Source organism: Ixodes scapularis, unplaced genomic scaffold (genome assembly GCF_016920785.2).
Source record: "Ixodes scapularis isolate PalLabHiFi unplaced genomic scaffold, ASM1692078v2 PGA_scaffold1__304_contigs__length_218370807, whole genome shotgun sequence".
Classification (NCBI taxonomy): domain Eukaryota; kingdom Metazoa; phylum Arthropoda; class Arachnida; order Ixodida; family Ixodidae; genus Ixodes; species Ixodes scapularis.
Genome location: NW_024609846.1, coordinates 23,929,800 through 23,957,548, shown reverse-complemented (window position 1 = coordinate 23,957,548; position 27,749 = coordinate 23,929,800). Strand labels below are relative to the sequence as shown.

The 27,749-nt window shown below is 47.0% G+C and overlaps 1 protein-coding gene across 1 annotated transcript in view; it reads left to right on the top strand.

Annotated features, from left to right (window-relative positions):
- LOC8033790 (eIF-2-alpha kinase activator GCN1) overlaps nucleotides 1–27,749 on the top strand; it is a 109,176-nt gene that overhangs the window by 23,407 nt on the left and 58,020 nt on the right. Inside the window, exons 13-26 of the mRNA XM_042290660.1 lie at nucleotides 501–576; nucleotides 1,361–1,513; nucleotides 3,240–3,332; nucleotides 4,386–4,458; nucleotides 6,712–6,880; nucleotides 8,068–8,206; nucleotides 9,942–10,060; nucleotides 11,155–11,333; nucleotides 14,288–14,381; nucleotides 16,252–16,368; nucleotides 20,810–21,020; nucleotides 23,289–23,575; nucleotides 25,094–25,174; nucleotides 26,508–26,651. Coding sequence (XP_042146594.1) covers nucleotides 501–576; nucleotides 1,361–1,513; nucleotides 3,240–3,332; nucleotides 4,386–4,458; nucleotides 6,712–6,880; nucleotides 8,068–8,206; nucleotides 9,942–10,060; nucleotides 11,155–11,333; nucleotides 14,288–14,381; nucleotides 16,252–16,368; nucleotides 20,810–21,020; nucleotides 23,289–23,575; nucleotides 25,094–25,174; nucleotides 26,508–26,651 — 1,935 coding nt within the window. The remainder of the gene's footprint in view (nucleotides 1–500; nucleotides 577–1,360; nucleotides 1,514–3,239; nucleotides 3,333–4,385; nucleotides 4,459–6,711; nucleotides 6,881–8,067; nucleotides 8,207–9,941; nucleotides 10,061–11,154; nucleotides 11,334–14,287; nucleotides 14,382–16,251; nucleotides 16,369–20,809; nucleotides 21,021–23,288; nucleotides 23,576–25,093; nucleotides 25,175–26,507; nucleotides 26,652–27,749) is intronic.

The window sequence follows — 27,749 nt, the reverse complement described above, 5'->3', positions numbered from 1 at the left end:
GCTTTTGCTGTTGAGGCGCAGAAAAATTATAATTTCTAACCAATGTGGAAAGTTGTTTCTCCTTTTTTTTGAGTAAATGAAGCCTGCAAATTCTATTAGTCTGGTCATTTGAACCTCAAAAATGGTTTCTTTGCAATACAGTATATAAAAAAAAATTTCTTTGAGGTTTATTGTAGTAGTGCAGAAAACATTTTGAGTTTGCCTGATATTTCTGATTGCAGAATCGATTTCCCCTTCTGTACTGGCACAAATTCGAACCTGTAAGAATGCAAACAAGGTGCACCGACTAATTTACTTTGATAACAAAGCACATGATGCTTCCCCCTAACTGCAGTATCGGAGGACATCTAGTGCTGGCAAATTGATGTTGTCATTGCACTCCTTAGTGCAAGATTACTTGGGCTTGAGGAAATCTCTCCAGATGGCCCTCACTTCTGATACTGTCTGTCATGCATTCATTGGGTGGCCATTTGACCCGTTGCTCTGTTGTTGGCTTGCAGACCGGCATGGGGCTCAAGTCATCGACCTCTGCGGTTCGGTACGGATACCTACAGTGCATGTTGTCTGCTTTCCACGGTGAGTCGCGCCACTTGGCTGCTTACTTTACCCATTCTAAAGCAAAGCTCGATTATGTCGTAAAAGTCTCAAAACAGTTTGGTGTTAGGTTTAAGTGCAACATGAGAGCAGTTGTTTTGGAATGGTTATTTGTGACAATGTGGTTGGGGGGGGCTAAAGGTACAGGCAGGTGGACGACATACATATGGAGCTCACAATAGTGTGTAGGTCATCTGGAGGTCAGGCATAATTTATTTAATGAGTGCTAAGGGTGGGGAGGAATTGTTACTCCTCTGTGTGATCACCACATACTAGATAAGACTAGCACACACTAGTCAACTCTGAAGTCTTGTAATACATTACAAAAGCAAACCTTTGACACAGGAAGCGTCACCGAAATAGCTAGACGTACTCGGAACAATACTGTTGACTGTCCAGAATCGTCAAAATAGTCGAGCCAATTTGGCGATGTTCATCAAATAGCCGTAATGGTGCTACGATTTTGCTACTCATTTGCGTATGGAGTGCACAACAAAACCACATTGCTTTTGAGGTAGGGGAAAATGGAGGGCAGTGGACAAGTGGCAGAATTGGTTCAACTCCTCGTATCTCATAGATAAGAAGGCCATAGTGCTGAATTTCCTCCGTCGCCTACCGGAGGGAAGCACAGAGCACAACTCGGACACGAGTGCTCCGTCGGCATCAAGCTGGAACTCGTGTCACTCCAGCTTTGCAGTCGTGCTACCACAGATGAGTCGGTCGGTTGCACGGCTCAACTCGTGCTCCGCTTCGTCCCACACACCAGGGGTGCCGGGGCCGGGCGTGGAGCCCCTGGTGGGCCTCCTGCTCAAGGCAGTGGAGCGAGCCCTGTCCCAGCCCAGCCAGCCCAGCCCCGTGTGCGAGGGCCTGGCCGCCGCATGCCTGCTCCTGCGCCTGCAGGCCAGCTCCCCCGCCCTGGGTGAGCGAGCTGCGGGGCCACCTCGTGTTGCATGCGGGTGTCCACTGATTCCCCCCATCTAGAACAACCACCATGTTCGGTGTTTGTGCTTCTCGGCATCTGCTGGAAAAGAACCATGAAATATTGCCAAATACACGATGGAGGCTCGTTTTTTTTTTTTTTTTACAGCGATAGCTTTTATGGGTTTTTGCCGCCACTGGAAATGACGTTCGTTGTTGACGTTGCAGTAGTTGTTGTGGTAGTTGGCAGGGTTATGTCATCCGTCGTTGACGTTGCCAAATCCTCGAAAAACATTGCCCGCCGCCCGCAGGAATTGAACCCGGGTCTGCCGTGTGCGAAGCGGAGGTGTTAACACCGAGCTACACCGCAGCTTTAATAACCAGCTCTAAACTTATGGTTTTTGTAGTATTCAGTGCCCACTGCACGGGCTTTCTGGAAAAAAAGAACAGCCTATAACGAAATGCCGTCGTAGCACCGTCACTGCCAAGAGCTCGTGCCAGGAGATGCTCTTTCATACAGTCCGAAACAAAAACAAAAAAAACAAGAACGAAAGCATTCTGAATAAAATGGAACAAAACAAAAGCGTTTGGAACAAAACAAATGTCTATCTTGTTCTAAATGCTTCTGTTTGCACACTCTGCTGCCACACTGTGCGTGAACGTGACGCCGATGCCCAACTTTGCCGTGACGTGTCTCAGCATTTGCTCTGACTGTACAGTGGACTAACGCAGGACTGCTCAATGTTTCGTTCTAGTAGTATTCTTGGTGCATTGAAGGCAACTTGTGCCGCAGGATTCGTGTTAGCACTGACATTTTTTCACGGTGAAGCTTGAGCTTATCAAGTACATGCACTCGGAAAGGCCCGGGCAGGAAAGCAAAAGTCGGTGCACACTGCTTTTTTTTTACAGCGAAGCTGTTATACGCTAGTCTGGAAAAAAAAATGTGTCCTCACATGTCGACAGAAAACTCCCCATTGGTTGTGGCAAGTATGAATAAATAAAAACAATAAGAGGGACAAACAGTGTGAGTCAGCCTTCCTCGGCATTATTAGATACTGAGGTCCTGAAAACATCTTCAAGTGAAATGGAAGGGGTCTACAATTCTTTTTTTTTTGTAGTACACTTTTTTATTTTTTTATTTTGCTCTTGTGTGGAAGATAAAACAATCTCGCAAAAAGCTCAATGGAACACCACCGACGACTCCTTGTATGTATGGTTGTCTCGCCCTCTAATTTCTGTGGTCTTTTGCCAGTATGAGGAGTTCGACCGAGACGTTTCAGCTTCCCTTTTTATGTGTTCACGCTCAACGTCAACTTTTGTTTTTCCCCAACGTGAATACGCAAATTGTAAAATTTTTTGAGACGACCACGTCGCAGACACTGTCACGGACAATACGAGCTGAAACAGTCCTTCACGCTTCTTTGGTGTGACTGTCAGTTTTGAGAGAGCAGTTTTCTAATCTAGGAACGGAATGCAAAGTTGAGGTCCTATACTTCTGACTTTTTGGCAAATTGAAAGACGAAAGAGCATGCTGAGAAGATTGCAGACGCAGAGAAAGGTCGTACATATTGTCCCCAAGAGTAAATCTTTAGACACGCAATTTTTTCTGAGCCCGACTTTCTTCCAGTGACGTATGTGACACAAAATTGAGGGAATTTTTGATGACTATTAGGAACGAAAGATGAGTGAAAGCACAAAGGCATCTTACTCTGGCTCGGTCCTTGCAGAGAACAAGGTGAAGGCGACCGTAAGCCAGCTCTTGGATCCGCAGAAGCAGCCCTTCTTTGCCGACAAGTTCCTGCAGACCGCCTCAGAAGACAGTGAGCGCACCTGCTTTGCTCAAAATTTTCTCTTCTTGTTTTCTCACATCACGGCTTGTTTTACAGCAATAGCTCTTGTGGGCTTTTCCCACCACTGGAAATGATGTTTGTTGTACTTGTTGACGTTGTAGTTGTCATAGTAGGGGGTGTGGTGTTCGTCGTCGATGTTGCCAAACCGTCGAAAAAGGTCGCCCGTTGCCCGCGGGATTCGATCTTGGGTCTGCTGCCTATGAAGCAGACGCGTTACCACCGAGCTATCCCACAGCTTTGACTAGGTTGCCTCAATGTCCTTCTGTTTAAGGTGATGCCATTCTTTGTAGTACCCGGTGCCGACTACACACGCTCTCTGAAAAAATACAAATTAATAGCCGATAACAAAATGCCACCATAGCACTGTCGGTGCCAAGAGCTCGTGCCAGGAGTCTTGCTTTCACGTGCTCCGTTACAAAAAAAACAAACAAAAGGGGTCCGAACAAAATGGTCGGGTGTTTGTTTTGTTGCGAACGCTTTTGTTTACACACCCCACGGTGCGTGAAAGCGACATTGGTGCCCAGCAGTGTTGCAGCTATCGCTGTGACTGCGCTGTAAATTAACACGGGACTGCTCTTTTTTTTGCTTCTTTTTTTTTTTTTTTTTTTTTTTTTTGCTTGTGTGGACTTTGAACGAACACCGAACACCAAACAGAATATATGCTAATGGCCCCGAATTATAGGGAAAGTACAAGAGTGTATGAGGGACAGCACATATTTGTTTCCTCCTATTTTCATCGTCCTTGCAACAATGGAAAGAGATGGGACATTTTTCTTCGTCCATGCTAGATCCCGTTGTTGCCGCCAATCCATGCAGTAATTAACTCCTTGAGCCTAAGAACTGAGACTCCAGCCGATAGACGAACGAGGCGAGCGAGACAAAACACAATACCAGGAGTCCCATTTAGCATTCGTCTCGTTCGCCATTTAACACGCCTGCTTCATTTGGACGAACCGCATCAAGAGGTTTTTGCAAGCTCAAGCGCCGCCCCTGCATGTGTTCAGAGTGTTCCCCTGTTTGCAGCCTACCTCCTGGTGCTTCAGCTGATCACACGCATGATCCTGGATCACCCTGACTCCTCATTGGCCAACCTCAAGTGAGTCCCTCTCATGAACACTCTGGCAGATGAGACAACCTTCTGGGTGATTGTACAACTACAAACTGAAAAATGAAAAAAATTGCTTCTTTATATATAGGGGCTGTTGTGTTATTTTACTTAGAGGACATGACTTTTGCTATTGCCTCACATGTGAGCGGAATTGGTCAGGTACAAACAGTACACGTATTTGCCTCGAGAAGCGTGGTAAAAACATTGGCTGCATGTTTAGTTATTGTGTCAAATGCATTTAAATGTGGTACCTTTGTAGGGTGGGTGGTGCTCTTAGTTCGGGTGGTGCCTAGGGACACGTTAAATTTAGAGACTTTTTCGCTAAGTTAACAGCACTTGACAACAGGAGCGGCAGACGGGAGAAATGGAGAGAAGGAGGGACCGATGGCAGTCGGGGATTTCGAGGAATGCGCGCTTGGCTAATCACAGTTTCGCAATCGCGAGATGGGAAACCACCAACCACACCGCAACCTCGCGGACGACGCCATTTTGAAAGGCGGCAAAAGGAAGAGAAAGAATTCAGCTCCAAAACAAGACCAAGATAGTGGCCGTCGGACAAAAGAAACAGGAGCACGTATCGCGTGAAGGTGGGGTTGATTGTGCGCTTTGACCACCATTTGGAAGCTATCCTGGCCTCGTAATTAATTTTTAATCATATTTCCTTAAGGGGGGACACTGGCTAGAGGTCAAACTTTTGAACTACTCAAGTGATCGGAGTGAAATTTGCAGGGAAGATTTAGCTTCAGATGTAGGTGTACTGTGCAAAATTTCAGCTCTCTAGGACAAATTTACATACCTGCATAAGATGATGTGTCACTTTTCATTAAGAAATCTATGATATGCAAATGAAGCTATTAAGCATCATTTTGGCTGCTTGAATATAAAGTGGGGGATATGGGACCTCGGGCTATCTAGTTTTAATAACTTAATTGTAAGTATTTCAGCAACAGTTATTACCTCAAACTATGAGATTCATATCTGTCCTATGTCAATTTTTGAAAACTTAGTTTTTTATCACTGAGGACTTCAACTTAAAACAAAATAAAGTAGATAGCCCGTTTCCTCAGTAAATTTCAATTCAGAAACATGTTGATTGTGGTATCAGAATACTTTCACCATCGAACAAAAGATTCCTTCGTATGAAATTTGCAGCAAAAAGTGGAACTGAGAAAAATGCATTCAAACATTGAACTCCTTTACTTTGTTGCTGCCTCCCAATGTGTTGAAAATATTTTATATCAACGTAACTATTTGGCGTATGGTTATCGAATTTGGTGTAAGGGTGTATAATTAGTTTCTAAAACTGAAAACCTCAAAATTAAAAAATGAATTTTTTCAAAAAAATTAAAAATTTAGGCCCATGTCCCCCCTTAATGAATTAGGGGCTGACGATTAAAAGAGAGATAGTTTATGGAATAAAAAACTCAAATATGTAATCTTCTAAAAAAAAACAGTTTCGCTATTTTTCGTTTTTTAAGGTTTGCATCTCCCCTTTAAGAGGCCATGAAACGATTTTTCAACTTTTTCCTTCTTAGCTTTCCTCCTCAACTCACAAATCGTGCATTGTACCAAACAGTTCAAAAAGAGAAAAAGGAGGGACTCTCCTCTTTCTTGAACCCTCGTTTGTGTACCCGGACATGCCATCGTCCCCGTAGAAGATTAGCCCCTTGCTCAAAACTCGAACAAAAGTTGCTTTCAGCACTCCGTTCACCCTGAAGCTGACAGTGCTGTGGAAGCTACATGCTCCTTGGGCACCCCGCCACTCTTTTGCCACATGATTACGCTCCCTCGCTCATACGCATGCGCAGAGAATGAGGTCAGGTGATGAAAGGGAGGCGGCTGATTTGTCCGACAAGTGCATAGCTTCCACCGCACTGTCAGCTTAGGGGTGAAGGGAATAAGTGAGGTCCGGTGTGGTGCGACGTGCGTTTGGGCCAAGTGACGTGCCTCAGGTGTTGCGGATGTATTACAGTGAAAGGGCAGAGAGCTTTGGAAGGGAAGGAGGTACGAAATAGTCCTCTGTGTTTTCAGATTTTCGTACCGAAAATCAGGCTTTTGACTTTCTACCTTCTTCCGTTTAGCCCACTCAAGAATATGCTATTAGTAAAATCCCAACCTAAGTGCATTTATCCCAGCCCAAAATTTGTTTCATGGGCCCTTTAAAATGAAGTGAAGTACAGACACATTTGTCGCTCCCTGTAGTGTACCCAGTAGCACATGGACGCACGCTGTCTTGTGCAGGCCCTTTGCCCTGCCCCTGCTCAGGGCACTGAGCCACAGCGCCCACCCTGTGCGCCAGTCGGCCCAGAGCACCGTCAAGAAGCTGGTGTCGGTACTGGGCGGCACCTCCCTGGCCTGCTTCCTGCTCAGGGAGTTCCCGGAGTTCGTGGAGACCCACCTCAAGGAAAAGGTGAGGCAAGAGCGAGCTTGGCCGCCCGTGGCAACGGCCGCACTCGAGATCCGGGCTGTGCGGTCGGAGCTTGCGCGTCGTTTATTTATTTAAATTATACTATCAGTCTCTCGTGGGCAGTGGCTCTCAACCACCGACGTTTCGGGAATCCCTCCTGGATCAGCGGAAGTTAAGGGGGACCCCATCCACCGTGGAGGAAGGGGGTGAGGGCAGTGGGTATTGAACAGTTACTATGAAAAAAGGTTAAATGAAAGAAATCAAGTGGTTCCAAACTGACTGTGAAGCTCAAATTAATGAAAATAATCAGTACTACTCACTTGGCACACTTGGTTTGGTCTCCTTAGCTTTCTGGGATGGCCCATATTAGTAAAAAGAAGCGTTAGTGCTCAGCTCGAAAGACGGTCGAGGGCTTTGCAGATTTTAAGAAGGCCTTCGGGGACCCGAAAGGGTCTACAATAGGAAAAGGCATATACACTTTTTACGGTCACTTTCTACGGGGCAGAATGCTCTTTTTGAAAGCAAGCTTTTCGGGAAAAATGCCTCGTTGTTTTCACTCTGTTTTTTTTTACGTCATAGAGATTTCTGCTCAGGCTGAAACTTTTTCTATCCGTTTCTGTCACGTGAAAGTTTCAAGACTGGTCGTCCACAAAAAAAATTAATACGTGGTCTAAATAAGGGGGCTCGAGAAGTTGGGGAAACAGAAGCTGTCCTAACCTGTCCTTGCTAGATAGCTTTTGCACTTTTGTTTGAATATTGCTTTTTGCCGAAGGTTGTAGCTACCTACCACACCACTCGACTTCTGCAGTACAGCGATCCTTTCGTCAAACTTTTGCATACCGGTCATGAAAGCATTTTGAGACGAGGAATAACTAGAAGCACCGAGTTCACAGAAGCCAACTCGTCAAATGAACGTTTTACTCGTCTGACGTTTCGCAAAACTGCTTTGAGCCCGAAGGATTACCCTCTAAATGTGAGCTGCCAGCTTCGACACAGTTGATTCATGCTTGCGAGCGAAAAGCACAGCGCGCAAAGGAAGGCTTCGAACGAGCGAAAAGGAAGCAGACGGGACGAGCGCTGTTCCGTCTGCTTCTTTGTCCCAGGTCTCCCTCTATGTGTGTCGAGCATTTCTCTCGTAAGCAAACTCTGGCTCGTGTCTCGCGTGACCGTGTTGCACGTGGTCGTGTCAGGTGGAGGATGCAGAGGCCACGGAGGCCAAGGTCCTGTCGGAGGCCCTGGTGACAATCTGCTCTGGGTCCAACCTGGACGCCAAGGACGTCGAGGACCTGGCCCTGGAGTCCCTCCTGCCCGCCCACCTCCCCGTCTTTGGTCAGTGGCGCCAAGGGTTCGATTTCGGTCACCGATAGAGCGAGATGTAATTTGCTTCTTGTTGAGCGAGTGAAGATAATGTTCATAGGCAGTTTGTCTGCCGAAGGGATTGAAAAATGTGGTTTGTCTGCTACAAACCATGATTTGCAGGTGGAAGTAAAATGAGACAGCACTGTATGTTGTCTGCTAACAAATCGGGAAAAAAATGTTCACCATCTGCTACGAAATGAGCGCCATGGCAAAGTGAGATCGGACGAATGCTGAAATCATGATCGCCTGCTACTGTATTTACTCCCATAATGAACACACTCGCATAATGAACGCACCCGCCACAACGGTCATCAATATGGTTGATCCCACTTATAACTAGGGTTCTGCATTTTCGGAAAAATTCCTTAAAATGCGGAAAGCACTCGCCGGTAAAAATATTGCCAATTCGGATATGTCCGGAAAACTCTGAATTTGTAGAAATTCGACTGGTTTCTACCTTTTTCTGACATTGTGGGCCAACTTTTGAGTGTTTTTTGTTACGCATTTGTTGTCACAAAAAAATGTATTTTGACCCCCTATCAGAAAAACAAGCAATAACCTTCCTCGTGCTGCAGTCGAATACGTTTGACCTAACCTTCCTCTCCACTTGAAGCCTTTATCCTGGACATGTGTCTTTCCCAAACATTCATTTGCTTTTCTTTGGCTTCCCTTTGTTAAGAACTCAATTCGTCATTTGCATGTATGCGAGCCAAAGAATGCCCCAATTTTGAAGTAGTTGGCAGCAAAAATATTATTGCTCGCAAGTTTTATCTAAAACAAGTTACCACGGTTGATGGGAAGGGCGATCCTGATCGCTTCAAACTGGAATTTCAATTGGCACATCCATCTCAAGAGGGCTCGTCTTGAGAGAGATCTGTGAATTTAACTAATTGTATGCTTATTTTTGATTAATTGATTCACAGTCGAATCTCGTTAATTCAAACTCGAGGGGGGCCGAAAATTTGTTTGAATTATCGGGAGTTTTCTCCTATAAAGACGCACAGGTTGGGACCTGCATTTTAGTTTGAATTATCCGCAAGCTTGAATTAAAAGAGTTTGAATTAATAAGAGTTGACTGTATATATTTCTAGTCATTGTCTACAAAAATGGGGCATTATTAAACTTGCAAATTGCTTTTCTGTACCTATACCTACCAATGATGATAAACACCAGAAAACTCTGAATTGAGAGTGCCATGAAACGAAAGCTCCAAAAAGTGCCGAATTCTCTGTAAAGAATAAACTCCGAAAAACGCCCTCCGATCTCACTTAAAAAAATAAACTTACAAAACGCAGAACCCTACTTTTAACGAGCCCGGGGTGTAGCGAAAAAGGTCGAAAGACGCCTAAGCACTTCTTATGAGTTGTGAATGCGAGAGCGTGAATGTCCGACGATGTGGATACTAGAGTTGGTACCATGTTCGTCGGCGTCGAACACTGCCGACAATGTGGATGATGGAGGCGACGGCATGTTGGTCGGCGGCAAGACGAGCAGAAGCCTCTGAGCGTGCGCCAACGTGTCCGTTTTAACTAGCACGGGGCCCGTAGTGGCATGGGGTTGCGGCGGTTAGCTTTATCGGCGTGCTGGCGGCACGGACACGCAGCGCCATCTGGCGGCAATTTTTTAAACTGACGCGTGCAGCGTCGATTTTCTGGTCGTAGCCAGCACAATGAAATGAACGAGAATTCTTTTGTTTCCTTTGCAGCGTCGAGATATCCAAAGCTATGGCGACGGATCTTAGAGCTCCTCAAACTGGATCTGAAGGCACCGGTGGACCCTAGTCGAGCTCTGCCCCTCGTCTTGGGCAAGAAAGTGCTGACACCGGTAGGCCTCACTTTTCCTGTCTTTTTGTGGGGAAATTTGGACTCCAGACAGTAAATGCTTCGACTCCGCATACGCCTGCTAAGCATTTTGCTTGGACTAGTTGCCAATTACGTCGCTTTTGAAGGAGGTGGCTGGTTCCTTCCTATCTTGTTTCAATTTAAAATCAATTATATGAAAATCATTCCCTTGGAGGGTACTATGGGAGGAGGCAGCCGCTGATGCATGCTCGATTAGGCTGAATCCCTATTGGCAGTACTTGCTATAGTATTATCCATAGATCCTTCCAACAGGATTCTGTAAAGGCCCGTTCACGCACTTGCGACTTCTTAGAACCGAGTGCTCTGAAACCTCTTAAAATCTTACGACGAGAGGACACACTGGCACCGCCTGTCGGGTAGAGGCAGAACACTTGGCGGTCCCGTGTTCCACTGCTACCAGTGGAACACCCAGGTTCGAGCCCCAGGGGGCTCGAACCTGGGTTACTGCGGTGGCAGTCGGATACTACGGCCACTGAGCAGCGTAGCACAACTGTTCCTAGAGGTTGGGCTCCTGACAAAACGTGCTAACGAGAGCGGCGTGACGTCGTACCGTGGGATTGCTTGCCTCTTGGATGTCAGGCATCGCACAAGAGCCATATAAGGTAGTGCCCGTGCCGCGCACTCAATCGCTTGGCCTCGCCCTGGCTAACGTCTGCGGTGCACAATGAAAGAACTAGCACAAACCACGCACGGAGTGTAGTTCCGCGCACCTGTGCTGAAATGTTTCCCGCACACCCGTGCGGCCTGCGGGACACAATCTGCGCTCCCTCGTCTTTGTCTTCGCGATGTCATGATGCCGTACGCGTTGCAACCCGACATCACTTCAGGCGGTCACTTGACTGCGATGTCCCAGAGGCGCTTTAAACGCTACGCACCTGGAACGCTAGTCCCGTCTTCGTGTCCACGTGCTCGTCTGTCATTTGCATTATTGGCGTCCGTCGTGCTTTGCCAACTAGCCGACCTTAATGTTTTAGTGCATGTAGAACACCTTTGAGAAATGCCAGAGAGGCAGCCCTTTCTCACCACTCGAGCCTCGGTGTCTTCGCGTATGCCCAGGAGCTGAAGGGAGCGGTGCGGACCCTGGTGGCCCTCCTTCCGGCCGACACCCTCCCCGCCGTGGTGTCCGAGGTTCTGGGGGTGCTGGGCCAGTCCGAGCTGCGCACGGTGACGGCCGAGGAGCACGCCATCTACACCACCCCTGAGGGCACCCTTTTTAACAAGGCCGTCCTCTCCAGGTTGGGACCCCCTTTCATCCAAAACAAGACCAACATCTTGGTCTTGTTTTGGAGCTGGATTCTTTCTCTTCCTTTTGCCGGCCTTCAAAATCCGGTCGTCCGCATGGTTACAGCGTGGTCGGCGGTTTCCACTCTCGCGATTCTGAAACCGCAATTGGCCAAGCGCGCATTCCTTGAAATCCGCGACTGCCATTAGTCACAATGCATGCCCCTCCCTCACCCCCCCCACAGTGGTCCCCCCTCCTCTTCATTCCTCCTGTCTGCCGCTCGCATCGTCTGTTACCGCTGCTTCAGCAGTTGTCAGCTTGCTTTCTTTTCGTCAGCTCTGCTTCACTTTTTGCCATTTCTTAGTTCATTTCTGATGCTTTTTTCTTGGCAGTTTTGCATTGTTTTTTCGCATGTTTCATGGTTGTACATGATTTAAGGTGCCGTTTTTGCGCTTCAAACTGATGTCGGCTCGCTCCATGAGACAGAATTTTTTACGTTATAAGTGGATTGCACTGTATCGCTGTGACTGTACTGTGGATTAACACAGGACTGCTAAATTTATTTCCTTTATGTCGTGGGCTGGCTGGGTCAATGACTTCTGCCGTAATCTTTCTTTGTTCTCCTTCCTCTTTTATTTCCACGCACTTTAAAGTATAAAGAAACAACAGGCAAGAGTCAGTGCTGTGTCTGTGTCCGTCTTCAACTTATTGCTGTCTTTGTGCACTATTCTTTTTTTATTTTGTAAAGTTTGTACTCATTTGCTCAAATACAAACATAACTACTTTTCCTAGCAAATTAGCGAGCATTAGGTATTGAGGAGCAAGCAAACCCTAAAATTCTGAACACAGTGGACTCCTCTTAAACGGAACTCGAAGGGACAGAAAAATTTGTTCCGTTTATCAGAAGTTTCATTAAAGCAAAGCACATAAAATGAGTGAAATATGACTTTATTTCACAAGCATGATGTCCAGCTAATGTAGCTGACTAGAAAAAAGAGGTAATGGTAGTTTGTTTTGCATTTTGTAATCGCTTTTTGACGAAGTAGGTGTGCATGCCTTGGAGGTACAAAGGTTTCTGTTGACTGCTGCACCTTCCCCAGAAATAGTCTTAAAGACTAGGCCGTTGCGCTTTTTAAAACGGCTGAGCCAACCGTCGCTCATTTTGAAGTTATCTATTCCCAACTGAGACGCAATCTCTCCAGCCTTTTCTTCGAGGATGGGGCCGCTGATCGGGAAATTAGCACTTCGCGCGCGCTTAAACCAGAGAAAAAGGACGTTCTCTATTTCCTCAAAAGGCGTCTTTCGCATCCTCCTTCGGTCGGTGGCAAAGCTTCCGCGCTTTACAGCGTCTTGAATCTTTTCTTTGTCCTTTGATATCCTTGAGAGTGTAGACTTCGGGATATCGAACTTCCTTGCGATCTCCGTCTTCGAGAGGTCACCACGATCCAGCTCTTGAAGGATCTTCATTTTCGTAGCAAGCGAGATCGCTTGGTGCGGCCGCTTTTTTACCGCTTCCATCACAACACGGCAAGCGGACGCTGGTTTGTGTACTCGATGGTAAACGTGACGCGCAACAGACGAGGCGCTAACCCTAATGGCGGTAGAAAGACTGGATTGGATTGCCTTAATATAATGGCTTGGATGGATGGATGAATGGCTGTACTGTACCCCCCGTACCCTTTGTAACGAGCGGCACCTCGCGTCACCTAGCCTAACAACTTTTTTTTTTTTATAATAATATTTGTATAAATTTTGTTCTAACACAACCCCTTTTCCTTTAAAGTGTCCTCAGTCTTGGCTATTGCGTACTCCATGGTTGTGAGACTGCTGTAGCTATTTCCGATGTCCGCGGTCGCCATGGGTAGTTTCGGTTTCGGTCCCGTTTAACCGAAGTAAGCAGAAAGGGGGGTTCCGATTACCCGAAGAATTTATCATTAAATACATAGGAAACCAACCGAAACAACCTTTAGAGTTCCGTTTATCCGAATTTTCCGTTTAAGCGAGTTTCGTTTAATGGGAGTCCACTGCACTTTGTGCACAAACGTTGCTACCAAATAAAGCTGTTCTTATTTATTCGGTACTGCGGCCTTAGCGGTGTGGTACATTAGGGGGGAAAGAAGTCGAACATCATCTTTTGCAAAGGTTGAAATTAAAAAAAAAAAAAAGTGAAAGCCGTTTACAACTCCCTGTAACGCCGAGTTGGAGCGCAGCTCTTGAGGAGGAGGAGGGAAGGGGACTGAGGGGAGGGTAGACCCCTCCTCCTTCTCTTCCTCCTCCCCTCATTCTTTAATTTGCTCCGGGGGGTCACCTGATCCCGGGGGGAGGGTGTCACGTGACCTCAGAGGGGGGGGGGGGGGGGTGTCGCATGACTTCGGAGGGGAGGGGGGGCCACGTGACCTCGGGGAGGGGGCCATGTGACCTCGGGGGGTCGCGTGACCTGGGGGGGGGGGGGGGGGGGGGGGTCACATGACCTTGGGAGGGGTCACATGACCTTGGAGTGACCTTGGTTACGCCGACGGCGACGCCGCTCAAGCCGGAAACGGGCGCCTAAGAGCTGCGCTCTAAAAGATAATGTATTTACATTTAAAACGGCTCTGCACTCGTTGCTGCCCCTCGCGCAAAGTCGCAAAGTCAAATTTGGGGGTTTTACGTGCCAAACCAACAATGGTCATCTGGCACGCCCCAGCAGTGGACTGAGGATTAATTTTGACCACCTGGGGATCTTTTGACGTGCAACCGAAAGCTCGATTACATGGCGCCTTCTCTGCAATAAGCCTCTGTCAGATTGCGGGCACCTCGGCCGGGATTCGAACCTGCCACGTGGGGATGTGTAGGCCGGTGCTCGCGCGCAAAGGCGCAGGGCTTGGATAAGTTTCTTTGCCGAATCCCGGTGAGAAAAGAGAGATCTTGGTAAGCCAGAACTGGAAGTGGAGACTAGAGCGGCGTGTCACTCTCTCTTCCCTGCAGCGTGGTAGAAGCCACGACAGAGTCGAAGAACATCAAGCGCGAGAGCAAGGTCTACTCGTACAAGGAGCAGATGGAAGAGATTGAACTCAAAAAGGTGAGCGGGGCTTCCTTCCTTTTGAAGGCGGGAGCGGGGAACGTCGCAGGCCGTTGCATTGTCACGGTAGATGCGACTCGCGAAAGACACTCGGTCGTCACTGCGGTGGGGAACCAAGCTAGCTTTAGGCCCGCTTCGGAGGAAGCAATTTCTCCCAACAACCCAATTGCTACGGTTTGCTATCATCGTCATTAAACTTTCATTTTGTCGCACTATTTAGACGCATGGTTACGCGCTATAAGCGTTTCTCCTTTTATCTTAAAATGGCGTTGAGAACACTAACTCAAATTTCAAAAGCGATTTATTCCCAAAAAATGATCCATTTCGTATCGGAACCAAGTAAACCCCCGATTTCATCGCCACCACGGGGGTGTCCCGCGAAAATTTAGCGTCAACGATTGGCTGCTGTCGCTTCAAACGTCTCCGAGTTGTCCAAGTCGCTCACCCGTTTCGAGCCGATCTTGATCCCAGCAATTCGTGTTGCAGCGCACCAGGATCATTGTAGGGCAAGCTAGGGAACAACTCGCCAGCAACGCCGATATTTCTGGGAAAATTGCCCCTTCTGAAGCGAGCCTTAGGAGTGTGTCATAGTTGCTTAGGATGGCTGCAAACCCGGATTAACTTGTGGAATGCACACAAATGGATAATTGGTGTAACAATGTCGGTGCGGTTGGTTGCTGCTGCTGCGGCACTGGAAAGTATGAAAACCGGCCTCCACTTTTTTACGCAACTGCGGCAACTGTTAGAAACTAAAACTGCGGACAGGTAAAGAAGGGCTGGGCGTTTCGTTCCGACGCTCGGTCTCTAGCACATGCTCGTTGCCTTCCACTGTGGTTTGCACGCACGTGCACACTCAAAATTCGCGAGACACCCAAGCATTGTCAAAGGTAGGAAGCTGTAACTGGAGGAGGGACAACTGGAAGACCTCCCTGCTTAAATCTTTTTTTTATCGCTACCTAAATCACTTCTTTTTTTTTTATTGCAAACTAAATTGTAATATTTTCTTTATCGAGTGTGATCATCATTTATGCATCATGTTGACTCTTTTATGTTTCTTTCTTTCTTTTTTTAGGCTTCTTGAGGTACGTTTGGGTCTTGTGTGCTTTCACTTTTAGATTGGTGTATTCTATTTTTGCGTTCTAGTGTTTTCATTGTGCTTTCCAAACTTGCAATATTAGTGCATATTGTAATTACTGTAGTGTATGATTGTGGGTTAGTCTAGACATGGGCGCTTGTCCAGTCAAATCGGGCACTTAACGTATGGTTTGCAACTTCCCAAGTTTGGGAAATGTTAATACGCTAGAACTTCATTGATACATTCCCGGTTTTTACGTTTTCCCGGTTTTTACGTTTTCCCGGTTTTTACGTTTTCCCGTCTTTTACGTTCAAAACCGCCGGTCCCGCCGAGCTCCCAGCCCTTGGGGGGCCTTCTCGTTTTTTACGTCTTCCCGGATTATATGTTTTCTTTCTTGTGGTCCCCTGAGAAACATATCAATGAGGTTCCACTGTAGTGGTCACCTCCGCGGTATTTTACGGTATTGTAATTAAGTGCTTCTCTGTTATATGCTCGCTTTGCCCCATCCAGCCAGCTGTACGGGGGCAGAGACATTGTCAAGTCGCTACAGCAACATTTTTCTTTGCCACCTACTCCGCTGGAGAAAATATAAATGAAGGTTTTTCATCCCGTTAATAAATTTAGCATACAACGAAAAGAAAACAAACAAACTTGTTGGGCAACTGGTTTAATGAAGCCGGGTGGATGTAAGTTCTCGAAGGCACAAGTGCATGTGTTCCTTGTGGCTTGTGTGTGTGTGTGTGGGGGGGCTGTTCTGTTCAAACGCTTGTTTTCGACATGTCATCGTCTATGCAGGAGCTGGAGGCCAAGAAGAAGAGCAAGGTGCAAGAGCCCGAACTGAGCAAGAAGCAGAAGGAAGCCATGGAAGCGCAGCTCCAGAAGGAGCACGCCGTGCGCCTGCGCATCCGGAAGGTCGGCACCTTTCTGAGACAACCGTCGAGGGGGGGGGGGGGACAGTGTATCAATGCCAAATGCCAACCAAACGCACTGGGTGTTTTCAAGCACTATTTGCGTAAAAAAACATTTCATAGATAAACTAAGGAACAAAGTGCATTGAAACTTCTCACAGAGGTGTCTTTAGGTGGTCCATTTATCATAGTCGTATTTTTAACGCGAAACATGGAAACATTCTTTGGCTAGGTGTTTGGCATTTCGTGAAGCCTGGATGAAAGCGCGGCCGTGGGCTCGACACTGGTTGGTTGACTAGTGGGAGAGGAGGAGCGAGGTGTTCGACGCTGATTGGTTAACAGGGAGGTCATGTGACAAGAAGGGTAGGCGAGGAGGAACTCGACCACCTGTGCACACAGTGGGAGAGGAGCTCGAGAGTAGGGAAGGCTCCTGTAGATTGCCAAGTTTATCAGCCCAATTGGCAGTAGTATCGCTTCATTCTTGGAACATCTATCAAGTGTACACATGGTATGCGTTAAACTATGTGATGAAGAGCGCCGTGAACGTAGGTGTCTGGCATCTGGAAACTCGGAGCATCATTAAACATTTGTTATGCTAGAACGTTTTTCCTAGGCAATCCAATTGCCTAGCAATTTGCCATAAATTTTTTTTACGAGTGTAGGGTTCGGGAAAAATATTTAAGCCCCGAAAAAACCTGTTTTTCCCTATGCACAGGGAAGAAATTGGAGAAAACCGTCTGGTTGATGCTGGTGCTCAGATTGTATACCACACACATGCTCAAATCTGCTGGATCTGCTTTCGGGTATCCATCTCAAAAGATTTCATGTTTTTTCTTTCTGTTTTGCCGTCTGTGAGCATCAGCATCAACCAGACGGTTTTTGCCGTCTTATTCTTTGTGCATAGGGAAAGAAAACTGATTTTTTTTTCTTTACTTTTTCTTTCTTGAACCCTACACTAATAAAATTTGAGTACGATAAATGCACCACTTAAAGACAGCTTTGTGAAAAATTTAATTTTACTCAGCTTATTGGTTTATTTATAAGATAAGAGTTTCTGTTTGTGCCTGAACAGTGCTTGAGAACACTCCGTACAAAAGAAATCAAATGATGACAACAAGTGCCGCGAGAAAAATTAGAAAAAGGAAGCAAAGAATAAGACGTGCCGACTGTTAGCTGAGGAAAAAATGAGACGTATACAAAGCTCTGTAACGCGAAATTAGAGCGCAGCTTTTTAGGAGGTGGGTACAGAGGGGAGGGTATTCCTCTCCTCCTCCTTTCCTCCTGCATACTCTCTCATTGTCCTCCTCCGTACCCTCCCCTCCTCCGACAGTTTCCCCGTTAAGTTTAGCTGAAAAATTGACGGCACATGATCTCAACACCAATTTAGTGACTTAGCGGAGAAAATGACGTCACATGACTTGGTATCACGTCACCTATGAACAAGTTCAGTTTCTCCGCTAGATTTAGCGGTTAAAATTGGGATCACATGACCTCAACACCAATTTGATTCCCCTCTAAATTGAGCAGGAAATTAAATTGGCGTTGAGGTCCCGCTAAATTTAGCGGAGAATTGAATTCGTGTTGAGGTCACGTAACATCAATTTTTCCTGCTAAATTTTGCGCAGTTACGCTGATGCTGACGCCGCAAAACACTAAAACAAATGCCTAACCGTACTCTAAAAAAAAAAAAAAAAAATTTCGCGGGAGTTTGTGCTTTTTTTTGCCTTGTCTTTTCTGTGCTGGTTTGTCGTCGAAATTTTCGACGTCCCAACTTAAGTATGTGTCTGTGCTTCGGTTAAACTGTAAGGAGAGGTCTCATTATATTGTTTTTTCTTGTTAGGTCGTTATCATTTGATATTTATCTGGGCGGTCTTTCGTTAAAACCAGGGTGCCCGTCTCTAGGGGCCAAAGTGTAAGTGCACAAAACATTGAATGATGGGCCTCACAAGAAATGGTGTTTGTTTGATGGCACGAAGCAGATTATGGCTATGTTCCAAATCTTACCCGAGTAACCTGCTTCCTACGTCAGCGGGTAATACCACGTGACATCGCGAGTAAACGATCCGCGACTCGATTTTGGAACGGCCGGAATAATCACCTGGATACTACGCGGATTGGCTTCGTCTTGGGCTACGGCAAAAAGAAAACATAGTGGCGATGGCGGAAAATAGCAGACGATATCTTTTGATCACGGAGAAACCAGATAGAGACGATCATGTTAACCGCTCTGATAGAGACGATAATGGCTCCACCAGCTCCTTTTGCTCACCTTCCTTTTAGGCCGTATATTTAGATAAAAAATACTCTTTCATTTCAGTTAGACATCAACATTTTTGTTTTGATTAATTTGCGCGATCGCTGTAAGTCTTGTCCAGGCGCCATAAACAGCATCAACTCATCGTAGTTAGCACCGATTACGTTTTGCGGATAATGCTCCCACACGGTGTAGCGGTAGAGCGCATGGGGCTTTCTCAACAGTGATATGTAACTTACGTTCGCTTTGACGCGAATATGATTATAAAATCACAGAGAGCACTTCGAAACCGCATAGACAATTCTTTAGGGAGGGAAATGTGGTGGGGTTGTTGACTGAACGTATACATAAAAGCGTCGATGCCTTCTCTGCTTTAGCGTAATCTTCTCATTACACACACTCTGGGGACAAACAACCCCCCCCCCCCCCCCCCCCCCGAAATTTCAACATTATCTACTGCGTTCGAACATTTTCATCCTTTAACGTAATAATACGGAGTTCCCTCCAACGCTGAGGACGAGGATGCGGAGAAGCTCCTGTTTATGCTCGCACTCTGACGACAACAAGTATACCTTCCTGAGGGAAGGTACACGGTCTGGATCTGGTGCAATAAATTCCTGCGTTGAAAACAGCAAATTGCAATAACCACATATAAATGGCCGCACCTCCTTTGTTATTTCGAACGTCTGCCGCAAAAGCCAACGGAGCAATCGAGCTTTGACGGCTGTCGGCGCAGGAAGCAGACGACGAACAGATCACGTGACGTATTTACTCGATTTGATCCGGCGTTACCCCCCAATCGAGGAGGGTAACGTGGGTAATTACTCCGGAGTAAACAACCCGCTTCTGGAACGCGAGTTCTGACGTCATCGAGTAAGTGCGAGTAAGTTTTGAAACGCCAAGGTACGAAACCTTTACTCCGGAGTCGGATCGAGTAAATTTTGGAACACAGCCTATGTTTGTTGTGATTTATTTAAGACCATTACGTTTACAAGCATCATCTGGGGCGGCACGGCTAAAGGCAGATTTGATGCCCGTCGGGGCCATGCCATCCTTTCGGCCACCCTTTCGGCCAAACTCGCACGCAGTTTGCAAGAGCCATTGCCCACCTCCCGTTTCTCTCTCGCATCATCCTCCGTTTCGATTTGACTGGACCGGCCGGGCAACGAAGTTTGGTTTGACGGGTAGCGCCATCTGCGCGGTACTCTCGCAACTTCGAGACGTCACATGGCTGGGATTGTCGGACCTGAACTCGCGCTCGAATGTCCATGTGTTCGTCCGCTCAGTCATGCGGTGCTTGTGTTCTTCCTTTCTACGAAACATGCTGCCCAAAGTGCCGCTTGTGGCCACACCAGCAGCACCAACTATAGTCGCTGTCAAGACGAGAACGGCAGGGAGGTGCTTCAGTTGTCCCGCCTCCAGCACAAGCTTTCTACCTTCGACGAAGCTTGGACGTTTAATGCGCAAGCAGCCAAAGCACGGCGGAAGGCATGGAGCCGGACATTCGAAAGACACGTTTGTCCATCCACTGCCCTGGTGTCCGAATTTGCTCGAGGCGAGAGCGTTCTCGGCTACCGATTGGACGGGGCACCGCAGCTTCCTCGTAATTGACCGAGACATGCTTGACCCGTTCCCGAGTTACTTCCTTCGCGACTTTACAGTTGGGCGACATTTTGGTGAAAATTTCTTTCCAATATACAAATAACGAGAAAGGTCTCGCGGCCTCTGATGTGCTTGTCCTTAGTAGTACTTCGACCACCGGTCGATGTTGCTTGCGCATGGCAGTGGGACAACTTGAGATTGCCAAATGAAGAGCAAGTTTTCAATGGCTTCCAATGGGAGATGGCAGAAGGTCCCAATTTTAGCCTGCACCCGATTTCACTTTGCCACGGCACTCTGTTCGTAGCAGACGATGAACTTTTTTTTATCTGCTAGCAAACGACGTACGGTGTTTTCTCGTTTCATTTCTGCCTCTAATGATGCTTCGTAACAGAGAAACCACTTTCTTGGCTTAAGTTAGCAGACAAACTGTCGACGAACGCTATCTTCGCTCGCTCCACAAGAGGCTAATTAGATCTCGCATTGACCAAAACTGGAATGGACCCCTGGGTTAACGGGAAGGTGGTGCTTTTCTGGCGCTGCAACTTTCTGGCAACCCACTGTGACAGCCGGATACCACGTTTTGCTTCAGCTGGCTGAGTCGGTGGAGAGGGCGCTGCAGTTGCTGGGGGCGGCGCTGTCTGCACCGGCGCCCACGGTGTGCCTTCACGGGGCTCCGCTGTTCCCCGAGGTGGTGCAGGCACTGACGTCGCTCTTCAGCAGTCGTCTGGCAGCCCCCTACGTGGTGCAGGCCTTCCTCGGGCTCAAGGACGTCCTCTTCCCCCCGGACCTCAGACACTTTGGTGAGCCTTCCTCCGATTATCTAGTCCTGCTGACTCATCAAATGTGCCCAGTTCTGATAGGACGTTGACCCCAAAAACAAACTTTTTTATTTTTAGGGATATCACGATGAAATTGTCAGGGCATGCTCATAACACCAACACAAGGGTAACTGCAAAGTTTTATGGTCCTGTACTTGCTAGGTGTCAAGTGACGGGGGTTCGTCATAATAGTTCATGTGCTTCTATTACCGTATTTACACGAATCTAGGCCGACGGTTTTTATAAAAAAATTAAAATCCGAACTCGGGGGTCGGCCTAGAAACGAGGATGCGGTTCCCGCCTACACCACTTCGCGGCAACGCCAGCTACCGAAACCGAAACTGTCGTATTTATTCGTCGCCGTAGAGTCGTGCCGCTTCATGTTTCAGAAAGCTTCTGGTGCACGAAAACAACCAAAACAGCAGCAGGCCGCCCCACGGTGGCCGCCGATCGCGAGCATACCTCGGGCGTCGGGTTTCTCGCCTCCGCTGCCGTGCAACTCCTGCATGACCCTCGCTACGCAAGGGGGGGAAAGGGAGGGAGAAGGACGCGATGGCGCCATGCCAGCCATGCACCTTGCTCCTTGCCCCCTCCCTTCTCTCCTTCGCAAACGCACACAAAAAAATTTTTACTTTTGTTTGTTGCTCACGGCGACTCATGGCGTTGCTCACATCTTTATTTGAAAACGCGGACATAGACCGCTAACAGCCCCGTCGGCTTCGTAGCTGATCTAGTATTGCATATCGGAAATAACTGCCGTTCTGTTTATAATTTATGGTGTTTTACCGTTCGTTTCTGACTAACCTAGAATCGAGGATTTTTTTTTTTTTTTGGCCTTGCTGTTTTGGGGGGTCGGCCTAGAATCGAGCAAATACGGTATTCCGGGCCTCGAGAATTTGCAGAGGTAGGGGTGGTGCGAAATTTGTTAAAATGATTCCTGGATAAATTCACACTAGGGGTAGGCAAGGCCGTTTTCAATATTATCTTTACAAAAAACATTTTTTGCAATACTGAATTTTATATTTTTGGTTATAACCACATCCATCAAATTTAGTTTGTTTATTTATGAACTCCAGACTCAATTTATCAAAAAAAGAAAATTGTCATGCCCTCACAATGTTATTTAGGAACAGGAAACAGCGCTCAAATCCATTCAGCAGTTTCTAAGATATAGCGCTCTTAAGACCACTGAAAGAAACAAAATAAATTCTGAGAAAACGGCACTTGAAAGTTGCACAAACATTTTTGAGGTTAGAATGATCCTGCAAAGTAGCTGGAAGTGTCCTTGCACACTTTCTTTCAGTTTGGCTTCTTAATCTTTGCCTGCTGTTGCTTCTCAGCCTCGTGCAAGCATAAGGCCGCTAATTTTGCCGCTAAATTGCCCGCTAAATTTGGCAGAAGACTTTTCCCACTAAATTTGGCAGAAAAATCCTGGCTATGTGCCTGCTTGAGGTCTAGCCACTATATATTTTTATTTTTTCAATCAGCTAATAAGAATTTGGTGTTCTGATGTTATCGCAACCCCTGTGCACGAAGCAGACAAACTTGCACTCCGCATACAATTTAGCATGTGGCCATTCAATTGAAGCTTAAAAACGGGGGGAAGTTTTGTCCGAACGCATCAATCAACCCCTGTCAATTAAAAGCTTTCCAATCTGGGCATTCTTCCTTTCACTCGCTAAATGGTCCACTTTCGATGCACACAGAAACGAGTTCACATTCTAATGCAGGAATGCTCTCACAAAGAAGCATTAGAAAATCTAAATCTCGCTAAGCATTTCGAAAACGGAAGCTGCCATAACTTAGCTGGGTGCCAAGTTGATTTTGCCTCTTGCTCAAGGTTTGTTGTCAGCAGCACTGGGAATACTTGTGTCCGGTTACGTGCATAGTTTGCATCAATCTTCGTTTGACACAAAATTGTTGCATCCTAAACTCACGCTACAAGCCCCAAAACACTTTATCTCCTCTCGTCCCCTCACCCTCATTTCGTCTTGTCCCCTCACTGTTCCAGCTCGGCATAGCTGCAACGTCCCATGGCAGCTTACACTTTCAGCCTAGCTGGGTGCCTGAGAAAGGGTCGCGACTTTGTTTGGGTGAAATCAGCCTCGAGCGTCATATTTTGCAGGCGTTCCAACTTTACCAGTCGCGCAGAAAACTTTGGCACCGAATGTAGGAATGCAGCTGGAGAACCTACCATGCTTTAAAGGGCAGTTACCGAAAGTCGCCGATTTGCGTCCCGCCCGTGCCCAGGTCAGTGGGTGGGGTTCCTGACCCTACGGCTGGCGGGGCCCTGCTGCCCCTTGGACCCCCGCTGGACCCAGGAGGACCTGGAGGAGTGCACCCAGCGGGTGGTGGGTCGCCTCCACGACCTGACCTGTGGGGGCAGCCGTCGCCTGGCCTCCCCCGCCTTCTGCTTCGCCTTCCCCCTGCTGCGCCTGGTGCTGGCCAGCCCGGACTCGGGGGACCAGCTGGTCACCCAGTGCCTGCAGGTGCTCAGCGCTCACTCCTTTATGCGCGCCAGGGAGCCCCTCAGCCTGGTGAGTGCACGCCGTTTCACCCTTTTGCTCAGCTCGCTCTCGCGCCCCTGTGCCGATTGGACAGACAATCATAATAGAAAAACCCAGAGACAAGTGTCTCAGAGTTTTTCTACTATGATTCGTCACCAGCTCGCCTGCGTCTTTACTCTAATTTCTGTCTGGCACAGCAGGTAGCGCCGTCTCATACGGAATCCTCGCAAATCTGAGTCGACCCACTGCCACAATCATTGGACACAATCTCAAGCTTGAACACGAGTGTCCTTCCCAACCGTTATGCGGAGTTTGTGTCCAGTCGTTTGGTGGTATATGCCGCCCAAAGTTACCCTTTCTGGCCACCAGCCACGCCAACTAGCAGCTGACCAAGGCAACCACTCATTCGCTGCCCTCGGGCTGTAGTGAGAATTCTCGAGAGTGGGGGCCCTTGCCACTTTGATAGATGGACAAGGAACCGAGCCCTGTGGAGGCGAGCGGTTTTGGAATGAAATAATCCCCTAAATCTTGAGAACTTTGGAAAGGCTCATTCGATTGGCCTACACCTCCTGCACCAGCTACACTCGGTGCACACTGTTGTATTAGGTTTTTGAATGCAGCATATCTTAAAGGGGCGATGCAACGATTTTTGTATTTTGCGCAAATACCGCTTAGAACGGATCCCTGACATTATTGACCTGTGAAATACCCGTTCGCTTTTCACCACACGCAATCGAAGTCGCAGAAAAAAAAATAAAGAAAAACGAGCAAAGTTCACCCCCTCAACTCGCAGCCAGAACAAGTAGCCACGTGATCTGGAGCCGATTATATGCCGCCAATGTTGATCATTGCCATGCGCTGGGGTTGGCAAAGCACAGGACACGCGCTGAGTTCCGGACATTGTCATGGGTTCAGCTGTTGCCGTCATTGCAGCGATTGGACAAAAGACACTACCCAAATGCTTCTAGAGCTATCGATTATCACGAGCCCAAATCGAGTGTCCACGCCACGCTCGGGTCCAATCTATGAGCCTCATTCAAATATCGTCACTGGGCGGTACTGCTACCGCCCAGCTACGTCATCAGGTTTTGCGAAGGAGAGATTGAATGAAAAATCTCGGTTTTGTCCTTGAAATTACAGCGCAACAAAGGAGTTTCTTGGTCAGTGGCGTTGCGTGCGAGTATCCTCGAGTCCCACTAGTGCCAGTGAGCTCGTGTAAAGGGAAAAATATTCCAATTGAATATCGTTGCACCGCCCCTTTAAAACGTACCGGAACTATACACTATCCTGCATTTTGTGCACCGCGCTACGCTTTTCTGCACCGGTGTTGACTGGTGCAATTAAATGAAACAGGCATATTGTGCTGTGTGCCTGCAACAGGCACTCTCTACAGCTCCCATGCACTGAAACGAGACTGAAACGCATTTTCTGTGACCAGTTATTGCCTCGGCCCTTCTAAACAGACCATGATGTCTAAAATAACTGCCTTGACTAGCAGCAAATGGAGCAAAGTGCTTGCTTTATTCTTGTTTTATTCTTGTTTTACAGGATAATCCCAAGAACCTTCCCGTCGAGAAAATGCTGGAGGCCATTGTCAGCCTCCTCGGCCGAACAACAGGCCGCATTCAGGCAAGACCCTTTGATTCACGTTTGTCTGCTAACTTGATGAGATGAATGAAAGGAAACAAGTTTTACTGGACCGTTGCCAGCAAGTTTACGACATGCTGTGGCACTTGTGCCGTTAAATGTGCTGTAATTTATAAAGTATGCTTACTGTATAATCCTGAATGATTCTGCATCCCATTCTTCTGTACACCAGCCGTTTTCTGAGCTATCCAAACAAATTGCATTTTCTGAGTACCCGGACTTCACTCTTCACTGTATGCTATTTATTTTCTTGAAATACAAAATGGCTATTGAGAAAACCGTAAATGAAGACGATGCCGAAACCAGCATTTAAATTTCCACGTGCTCTCCAGGGGTGTGTCGTCAGAAATGGTACAGACTTTCAGGTCGTGCAGGTAGTCTTAAACAGAGTATGTCGAGTGTTTTTTGCGTGCTTCTCAGTGAATCGGCTACCAAGCATTCTTTTTCCACCATCAAACATCTTGTAATCAATTGGGAACATGGCTTACTGCCCACTTTGTACCATTTCTGTTGCTGCACTTCAATGTTGCCAGCAGGGTCTTTCGGTCTAAGAATCATGATGAAAACAAAATTAGAAAATTCAGTAACTTCGGGAATCGTTTTTCTTTTCACACAGTATTTTGGGAACTGGTACAGCCGTGTCTATCGGTGCTTTGAGCCACTTTTGAGGCAAATCAACGACCATGAAAAATCGCCAGAGTGTTCCTTTAAAAATTCGTAGAATAAACACTACCGAAGCATCGCCCACCCGATCAAATTCAAGCAGTGTCGTACAGGACTCTCCTCAGCCATCATGCTACCACTTAAAAGAGGATGCACCTGTTGTTCTGAATTGAGTAGATGTGATGGAAATGTTGGCCACACCTCCAACAGAGTTAAGTGAAGTTTATTTTATCACGATTGCAGCATGCAGAAAACGCTATGAACTTACGCGAAACAGAAAGCTGCTACAATAGAGTTCCCAAGATTTTTTATTTAACATTTTTTTATGTCAGTCTATAGTGGGGAATAGTGAAACATAGAAAATAGTGTTGGAGTTGGTTAAAGAACACTGTGTGGGGCCCCTCCTCTCCTGTATTTTACTGCTTCATCCTGAAAGGTTTCGCTATTCTCTATTTCTTAACCGTTGGTGCGCTTTCATTGGGGATTTCTAGGTATGTGCCCTTTGCTAGTTTTTGTAGCTTTTACTAATTGTATCCTTATGTAGATCGATGCCTCAGTTTGCTTTCATTGTGATGGTGATCAAAGCGTCGACTCTGTACTCTCTTTGCGAGGGAATAAGTTGATGAAAAACGAGGCACCTGGACTGTTGCAGCGGCTGGCCCAGAAGGTGGCGGTGGACGTGTGCTTTTCGATCAGCGGCCTGGAAGGCTGCAGTCGAGCCGAGGTGGCCGAGATCAAGGTGCTCCTGTCGGCCCTTTACTGCCCCGAGCTGGTTGTGCGGGAGACCGCCCTGCAGGTGGGACGCCCTCTCGCCCCTCCCCTCTTTTCTTTATGCAGAATTGCACTCTAACGAAAGCTGATTCAGATTTCACGACCATGTGAAGCTAACTTGGGTTTTGCGACCATGTGAAGCTAACTAAGGTTTCGCGTCCGTATGAAGCTAACTCGGGTTTTGTGACATCTTCAGGGCTGACTATGGCTATGTCAGTTGAGGAACGGTACTCCTGGTTTTTTTGGTTTTCTACACTGGTTTCTTTTGCTTTGTATTGGTGAAGGGCGAAGCCACTTTGACGTAGACATTTGGTAAAACGCCGAGGGACATATTGATGTTTTTTTGGCATGTTTTGAACGGGTCGGGATTTAGTTTTTCTTTCTTAACCATAAACCAACTCAAATCGGCGAGTTTGACTACAGTAGACGCATTAATTCAACTTCCAGGAAGCCATGAATCTCGTTTTAGATTATCAGAAATTTATTTAAATACGAAGCGAGAGAAAAGCATCATTTGCTGTATGGATGACTACAGATACAAAGCAGATATTTGATGATTTCCTCTACACAGGCTTAATAATCATAAGCAGGTATATACCACACTTGAAACATTAGTGAAATGCATGGCACAAGTTTATTCGGCCCGTAAAAATGTTTATTGTGGACTGTTTAGAAGCGCATGACACCTCAAAACAAAATTAGAGGGGCACTCAAGTGCTCTTTGTGGAAGCTTGTTTTTGATGGCATATTGTTTGTTGGGCATGAGTCAATAAAAATGACCAGTTATAAATGGCAAGACGTTCTAGCAAACTCGCAGCAATAGAGATACTGTAATGGAAAGTTGGGCGAGTTGGTATGAATTCATTTTGAAAAACAGCGCGAATACCACACAGACAAGAAGAAGGAACACACAGGACGAGGCGCTGGCTATCAACTGTCGATTCAGAACACATACATAGACATTCACGCGAGAAGAAGCCGTCCTCGTGTGAATGTCTATGTATGGGTTCTGAATCGAAAGTTGATAGCCAGCGCCTCGTCCTGTGTGTTCCTTCTTATTGTTCGTGTGGTATTCGCGCTGTTTCTCAAAATGAAAAAAAAAAAAAAAAGAGATACTGTATTT